The 8,578-nt window shown below is 46.9% G+C and overlaps 1 protein-coding gene across 4 annotated transcripts in view; it reads right to left on the bottom strand.

Annotated features, from left to right (window-relative positions):
- USP20 (ubiquitin specific peptidase 20) overlaps window positions 1-7,435 on the bottom strand; it is a 31,338-nt gene extending 23,903 nt beyond the window's left edge. For 2 of the 4 annotated variants that reach the window (XM_019510647.1, XM_019510650.1), the window contains exons 1-5: window positions 7,398-7,435; window positions 5,952-6,074; window positions 2,981-3,084; window positions 2,342-2,438; window positions 1,990-2,043 (exon numbers count right to left, since the gene is read on the bottom strand). In XM_019510647.1, the coding sequence (XP_019366192.1) occupies window positions 1,990-2,043; window positions 2,342-2,422 (135 nt within the window). In that variant the 5' untranslated portion in view covers window positions 2,423-2,438; window positions 2,981-3,084; window positions 5,952-6,074; window positions 7,398-7,435. Of the gene's footprint in view, window positions 1-1,989; window positions 2,044-2,341; window positions 2,439-2,980; window positions 3,085-5,951; window positions 6,075-6,943; window positions 7,020-7,397 lie in introns of those variants that run through there. The other 2 variants (XM_019510649.1, XM_019510648.1) reach the window with 2 other exon arrangements.
- Window positions 7,436-8,578: the final 1,143 nt, after the last annotated feature.

Here is an 8,578-nt window from a genome sequence, read left to right as displayed (position 1 = left end):
GTGCTGTGATCAGCAAAGGACTCCCCACAGCCAACATAAGGACACCCAACCTAGGGAGAGAGAGGAGAGAAAAGAGGGAGAATGAGCTAGGGGTGGCAAGATAAATCCATCACAAAATGAAGAGGTGTTCACTGACCCCTTCCCCAGCCAGCAGATCTATATCTGTACTGACCCTTTGCAGACCTGCTAAATTAAGTTACAGGAAACTGAACCAGTTGGAAAACTAGCTTTGTTCATGACTGAAACCTCCTGCCCAAGCAACTGGGATTAATTTTCCTTGAGCTGCTCTCTGATGAGAGCCCAAACATCTATGGATTCATCATTAAAAATCTGTTGTAAAAAATAAACTATTTGGTATGCCATGAAGCCCACATCCATGACTCCAATGAGGCCAGCCAGCCCTGCCTTCATCTCATCATTTCTTTCTTCAACCATTTCCCCAATTCAAACTCCTTGTTTTCATTTTTAAAAGACTGCAGAATGTATAAGCATATAACATTATAGGTATAACTAACCCCTACAGCTTCCTAGCTGCAAAGTTGATCAGTCCTCATACTTCAAGGAATGCTAGATCTTCCAGAATGGCAGCGAAAAGCCTGGCACAGCGTCTGTCAGCTTTGTTCTACTGATCCTGTTAAGAGCTGTTTAGGTCAGGGACTGTCTGTTACTCAACAACTACCCAGGACGCAGCAGAACAGAGTCTTGGTGTTACCATGAAGCAAATTAATTGGAATCGTAAAAATGCTGGAAGCAGTTGTTCACAGGCGAGACAGGGACGCAGGGCAATCCTCCAGTGTGTTTGTGGATGGGAAAGGAGAGAAGATGTTTTGCTGTTCCTGCACCTTGCACAACAACAGTAAAAGGCTGCACTGGCACCTGTGCATCAACACACTAACACTGACAACAAGGATCAGAAGTTGTTGTATGCAGGGAACTCATCTTCTATGTTCAAAATGTGCCAAGCGAATTTATGACAGCACGCGAATGATTCTTGATCAAGTCTGGTCCACAATCCGTGAGACATGCATGCTCCAGCTTGTTTCTCAACCTCTTGACAATGACCCCCATTCAAAGTGAGAAACAAAAACATCATGATCCATTTCTCCATCATTTTTATTCTCATTCAACAAGAATCGCTATGATTTACTTGCATGTTCTCAGGGACTGATGGAGCATCTGGCTGTGAAGGTGCCATCAGGGAATGGGAATGCAAGATTTTCTTGCTTCAGTTAATCATAACAACTTGTGACTCTCTTGATTACTTCCTGTGACCCACTTCCGTGCTCCAGGAGTAACAAACCACTGAGAGTATGGCTCCGCAGCTCCTAGCACTAACTATTTCAAGTGACAAGGATCGACATCTGAGTTCCTGCAGGAGGGTGAAGCTCCATTAGAAACAGCCAAGACTATGACTGCAAAGAACATTTTGAAGTGATGGTTAAGTTACGCCTGCTTGGACCAGGTCAGATGAGGCTGTAAATTAGATGATGCACACCAAGCCTGGTCCAACATGACAGTCCCACTCTTATCTGAAAGCTCTTTTCCATTCCCCTCTGCCTCGCTCCTCTCCTTCAACAATAGCACTGATTTTTGATGGTTCCACGCATTTGGAAATCTCCTTCATGGCTGCCAACAAGAGCACAATTCAGTTAATCATTAGGTGCTTAAAAACAGATGGTGGTTACTATCACTCTTCAGTGTTCATTCCCATTGGGATGTAAAAAAACAAGCCAAGATGAGCAGCAGACAAGATTTTGATCAGTGGACTCTGTTTTGCTGGGATGTAACCAAAAGCTGACAGATACCTTGACAGTGCTGCTTTTCCTCTCATGCTTCTATACTTTTTTTTTTTTATAGGATACTGTGATCTCAGACCCAATTTCACATCCAAGGGGTATCAATAAATACAGTACATTGTTAGGAAAGAGTAAATATAAAGAAATGAGAAGGCCTATCCCACACCACACAAGATAAGCAGGCCCTTTTTACCTGGAGACAAGCCCAGAGATTTGGTCCCCCAGCTCCACAAGACTGGCAAGTTCCCTGTGTTTATATAAAAAAAACCAACAGTTAATTTAAGGAGCCTGATCCTAGGTAACGTACAGGCATTCAGAAATGCACCAGCAGAGATGGCTTTGAGTGCTGCCGAATGGCAGCAATGTCAGATTCCACCAGCCTCTTCCATCTATCCCATGAACATGACTTGAGTGTTACAGTGCTGGAGCATAGATGGCTTCTTTAGGAGGCATACTCAAGAGATACTCATGGTGGAAGCAGCCTTTCTGCATCACATCAGTGGATACCTAAACGGAAGAGGCACTGCAAGCAAAGCATTCTTTACCTTGGATTTGAGCAGGAGGTCATCCCTGGTGACCTCACCTATCGAATCCAGGTGAGGACAGATATCCCTTGCATCCCCCATCCTTGCCACGACTCACCTACAGAGGAGACAGACTGGAGAAGTTGGAAGGATGACTCAGGTTGGTTACATGTCAGACTTGATGGTAAAGATGACAAGAAAGCAAAATGACCTACTTCAATGTTAAGATATTAGAGATTATTAAAATCCATCTTGGAGACTCAGAAGTATATGGCAGCAGTCTCAACATCTATTGATACAGCCCCCCAGCATAGGGTAAAAAGGATCCCAAACTGTTCACATGTTCCAGTACAAGGAGGGGACTACACAAATGTATCCTGGGGATGAAACTAAACCTCCAAGTGTCAGCTCCTGCTACAATCTTGATGTCAGGTAACAGTTCAGTGCTGCAGTCAGGCTAACACAGAACAGCTCATTGTCGAGCAGTGGCATTATGATATCAGAGATAAGTGAATGATGCAATGGGAGGGAGCAGGAAGTATATAAAGAAAGTTAACAATTATTTGGAATATATAGCCAGTTATAAACACACACAAGGACTGTAGTTTTTCTTCCACATCTCCCCAGAGTTAAATTGGCCAAAACCCATCTGGTTCATACCTCAAAGGAAAATAGTAACGCAGTGAGCCCCTGAGCAGTCTCTTCTTAAGGTTCAAAATCCCAGCTGGTCTGGATCACGCAGCATAGCTGGATGAAACAGAATCCTAAAGAAGTAAAATCCCCACATTACTGCACATGCATATCCTATACACAGAATCTCACTGAGGCTCTTCCAAATCTGCATGATACGACTAGAAAACATCACATGCAAGATGCATGTAAGAAATGCATTCCCTTTAATTAAGCCAAGGGTGGGTTGGTTGACTAGACCCCACTTCTCCCCTCAGAGGTGAGGTTTCACATCCTGGCTCAGCAAGTCACAAGCAAAAACAAGCCTGGAGATCTCTAAGCTGTTACCTGTTGTCAAAGGAACAAAAGCACCAAGAACAGCAGAGGAGAGTCTCATCTCTTTTCAGGAGGCTTTGACTAGAATTAGAACAGAAAGAGCACCGCAGCTCGGGACTGTGGTGCAATGGTATAACCATGGCTAAAAGCTGGCACAGTACCTGTGCTCTGCCTAGCTGAAGATAATCCAATTATTAGCTGTTCACTACATTCCAGTTAACTACAAATGTCAGTAATACACTTTCAAGAGAACAGAAGCCACCAGCACCTGTGAGGAATTTACTGTTACGTGTATGCCTAAGAATATAATGTGCACAACTCTCAAAGACTGTACAGCATGGGACAAGTTGCGTTCCATCAAGGACAATAAAATTAGGCACGGTGAACACAAAGGATCATTTTTAGTGTTTCACATCTGTACGATTTATGGGCAAACACCCATTTTTGGGGGCGATTCATATTTGAAATCACAGACACATGGAAACCCTCAGAAGTAGCTCAAGCACACAGTGCAACACAGGAAGATAAAGCGAGGCGATTCCTAAGCAATAATTTAAGGAAACATTCAGGGCTCTAAAAAGAAGCTCTGTTGAGTAATTCAACCAGTACAGAACCTGACTCCAAAATATTATTACTAGCTAGAGACCAACCAGCTGTAAAAGGCCCATACCATAAAAAAGTGCAAGTCCAAGCTCATCAAAGCTTAATAATTTGCTGTGGTCATTCATTGCTTCCTGCTGTTTCTAACATCTGCAGGGACTTCAGATTTCATTGCCAGTGTTACCTGCTCTGAAGCCTTTTTCAAAGAAAGAGAAGACGAAGGGCTACGCCACGTCAGCAAAGGATGATCTCAGCATCTGAAAAGCATCCCTAACAACCTACACTGGCAGAAGAAATAAATAAAGGGGTATCTTGTAAAAAAACCCAACCTTTTACTAACAAACTTTGCAACTTAAGATATTGGAGGAACACAGCGAAACTGGAGGGGTAAAACGCTCTTGCAAATAAGAGAAATATACAGCGATTGCAGCCAGAGTCTAGTAATTTCAGGATCTGATTTGGACATCTGTGCATCAGTTATTCAGTTGCAAGTGTCCAGCTTCATGTTTTTAGTCCCCAGAACACACCTATGCCAAATACCATCGTCTCTCTATGATCTTTGTTAGTTTTCCTTACTTAATTTTTCTTCCTCTATCCCTTGGGGAAAAAAACCCCCACCCATACTAAATCTGGTATTGCTTTAAAAGCAGCTTCATGCTCTTAATCTTTGCCAGCTTAAATGGTAACTATTTTTAAAACAAACGGAATTAAGTCTAGTCTTACGCTCCAATTACACTAGGTGCGCTTAACTTTATACATGTGAATAGTCCCGTTGAACTCCATGTGACTGCTCATGTACTTGCAGGTATACACACGCATTAAATCTTTGGCAGAATTCGGAATTTGATCTTTCCACTTGTTTCTAATGCTTTGCTTTTTAGTACAGCTGGGGAAAGGGGTCAGTTCTGCCTACCGAGCAAGTTAGGACATAGTTAAACTGTAACTGAGTTTAGCAACCATTATTAAATAAAGGAAAGGTCTTTGTTTTTTTTCCCTATGAGAGACTGCCTTAAGGGCTTTAACTGGAACATACAGGTTCTCAGTCAGTCATTGCTTAAGAAAATATGAATTTCTTAATTAAAACCTTGCCAAAACCTTCCCTGTTGCTTATCAAAGTTTAAAACAAGGTGCATGAAGGGAAATTAAGTTACCTTAAAATAAGCCTCCCCCAGCCGGTCTCTTTCCCAGCAAGCCCTGCAGAGGAGCAGTACATGGACATATCACAATGATCAATCCTACTCTGACCTACTGAAAGACTGGAATTGCTGCCAAAGCCAGTGGTTGATCCCACCCAACAACATATTTCTGTCCTCTTGCTAAAAACCAACACTGTGCTGATAGCATCTATGCCAAAACCAGGCTCATATTGCAAACATTTTTGCACAAATTAACCTAGCGTGTCTTATGCAACAAGCGTCTGCCTGGAGGAAAAAAAAAATCTGTGAAAAAAAACTTGGTCTGTTTCATCTGGAAAATGAGTTACAAGAAGTAACTAATTAATCCTCACATTACCCACAAGATGATAATACTGTGGAGATGTACCCATCTGCATTTTATAGATGGGGAAATAGACACCAGAAATATTAAGTGAAATTCTCAAGGCAACATTAAAAAAGTCAATTTCCAAGATGAAACAGAATCAGAACCCAGCTGTTCTTCAGCTTCCGGTCCTATGGCCAGAGAATAGCTCAAACTGGAAAGCTAGATATGTGCTGTAAACGGGACAGATAAAGGAAGCAGCATTTTTAGCACGGATTTCTTTTTTGAAGTCACTGAAAATGCCACACACACATTTAGCTGTCAGGCTTGCAGTGGCTTTAGGCATTTAATCCCTCCCCCACCCCCAACTCTTTCAATATAATAGGCCCAGAAAAGCCACTCTCATCTCCTGGTTGTACAGTGTTAAAAAAAATAAGCTAGAATTTTATCCATGAGAAAGGTTAACTTGTGATCCTGTGCACAACTGGAAGAGAGGCTGAATCAGTAGGTATAACACATACAGGAACCCCCCAACAAACTCTAATACCTGTACTTTGAGGCCAGTGCAGTTCTTTCTTCAACAATTATGCCATAATAATTATCAAAGGACATTACTTAGACACCAATGCTCATCGTTGCTTAGGAGAGGATGCAAGTTCCTGGATTTCTGCTAAATAAGACAGAGAAGGAATTTACCAGCAAGTAAGGACCACCAAGCACCAAAATACCAGCGGTAACAAACCCCAGGCACCGGGTTCCAGCCAAGCAATCGGTTGCCTTTCCTGGTGGAAGCAGCAAGCATTACTCATCATTTTCCCAACAGCTGGTGCTGCATCATCCCCCCACCCCCTGCTTTACAGGCTGAGCTTTCAAGCTCGCTGCTTCCGTGTTCTTGTTTCCCACTTACTGATCAGTAATATTTAATGACTGTGGTTCTTAACATACCTTTTAAGATAAAAGCCTATTATCTTGCCAAGGGACTCAGCTCAAAGCAAAGATCAGAGTGCTAAGTGCCAAGATGGGAAAGATCAACAACACAATTAACCGCTGGAGGCACCAGGGTTTTGGGGGGAATCCTACATGTGCTGGAAACACTCAGGTCCCAGGGCTTTCTTCTGGCAACTCTGGAATCTCAAGAATTGAGGAAACCGGGGCTGCATCATACCTGTGCCAAGGTAGTAACCACGCAGGGCTCCCAGGCTCGCTTTCAGAGTGCAGGTAACTGCTTTGTCACTCCAAGACCCTTCCCACCTGACGACACGGACACACCCTCCCCATGGGACAGTGGAGCATGCAAAAGCAACCCCTTGTTGTCATCAAATTCCCCTGATCTGCACCTCCAGCGGAGATAACATCCTGACCCCTCCCTTGTGCCTCATCGCCCAGCAGCAACAAGCCCCCAAACCTCTGCAACCCTGCCGCGATGCCTCTTCTGCCTCTCCCCTTCAGGGAACGCGGCGCTGTCACACAGGGGCCCCCGTAGGCTGCACACCCTGGAGACCCCCCCAAACAACCAGAGCAAGCCTCTGGGCCCCCTACCCCAGCGAGGTCAGTCCTGTCTCGAGTCATGCAGCCACTCCAGAGAGCCCGGTCTCTCCATCCCAGGCAGGGGGCGTCTCCCCACCGCCTCTCCCCCTGCGCCAGGCAGGGACGTGCTTTGACAAGTCACCGACACCCTGTGCTTAATTGCGGGGTGCCTGGAGGAGCACAGTGGACACAAAGAGCAGCTCCCTCCCCAGCCCCTCTGAAGCCGACCCCCAGGCTTGGCTGCCTGGCTGCTCCCTGGAGCCACAGGCCCCTGCCCCTGGAAAGAGGGATGCCCCCCACCAGCTCCCTGGGTGGCTGGCTACGAAAGGCCGGGGCTTTGGTCCCCTGGCTAGGCCCCAACGTGCCTGCTCCACCTGGGGAAGGGGCCAGGGAGGCCAGCACCGGGGCCGGGGAAGGGGCTCAGCCCCAGAAGCAGCATGGAGGGGCAGGGAGGGAGGCCAGTTACCTGCTGCGGGAGGGAGGAGGGCAGCCAGCGCCTGGGAGCTGCAGCTTGGCGGCGTGGGAGGAGCCAGGGGCTGGGCCAGGGAGGGGAGAGAGGGACGAGCCAGGCCTGGAGGGGGAAGGAGGCAGCGGGCAGGCAGAGGCAAGTGATGGGGGCCCCATGCCATCCACGCCCCTGGCGGTGAGCTGCGCAGGTGGTCCCCTGGGTAGGCAGCAGCTCCCGTGGCAGCAAGTGGTGGATGCTGAGCTGAAGGGAGCTGGCCAGCTCCCTGGCCACAGGTTCCCTCCCATACCCCCTGTGTGGACTGCCAGGAGACATGGAAAGGTGCAGCAGAGCGGCCCAGGCAGGAGCCCCAGACCAGGGCTGGCTGCAGACAGGATGGTCACCGCATGCATCAGAGCTGGACCCCACATGGGGCATTCACACCTTGGTCCCCACCGCTCAGATGGCCCCCCCAAATGGAGCCCAGGAGCAGCCTGGGTAGGCCAGGGCATGGCTACACTCAGGGCAGCACAGCACGCAGCGAGGAGCTGGGCGCAGAGCTCTGCAGAGCCTGCTGGCATCGACCCAACAGCGGAGAGCGTTGGCAAGGCAAGCACCTGACATACTGGCTCTGGGCTGATTAAGAAAGGGTGGGGACGGACCATGAAGGGAGGTTAACTTGGCTGTAGTAAGTCATGGGGAACACTACAGATGGAGTTGACAGCATATTGTTTTACCAGAAGAAACAATCATCAAACTAGCTAACTCCAGCCTAGGGGATGAGGCACAGACCACGTAGGAACCAATGGCATGTTCAGCACCCACATGACAACTCAAAGTCTAGTTGCTTGTTTATTGCAAAGCAAAGATGCTCAGGCCGTCCTGTACGCCTGTGGTCCAGAGCTAGCACAGTGCATCCCAACTTCCTGACTGGTGCCTCCAGCTACCACTGTAATGCAAATAACAACAGGAATAGAAATATAGCTCCTTGCTTCTTCCAAAGGCTGGAGAATATATGCTGCATACTAGTGCCCAGGTACAGAATGCAAGTGCAGCAGTTTTGCAGCCTGGCTCCAGCCTTTGACAGGGCTGGAAAGATTTCTACAGCTTGGCAGCCCTTTTAGCAACTATTCTTTGTCCTTGCACAGACCTCGGCTTTACTCTTCCTCCCTCTGAGCTGTTGTCGCTGTTCTGTGCTAAAA

The sequence above is a fragment of the Gavialis gangeticus genome, unplaced genomic scaffold, assembly GCF_001723915.1.
Source record: "Gavialis gangeticus isolate Ggan-Ray unplaced genomic scaffold, GavGan_comp1, whole genome shotgun sequence".
Taxonomy (NCBI): domain Eukaryota; kingdom Metazoa; phylum Chordata; order Crocodylia; family Gavialidae; genus Gavialis; species Gavialis gangeticus.
The sequence above is the reverse complement of the archived record's forward strand: the minus strand, read 5'-3'. Positions and strand labels throughout refer to the sequence as shown.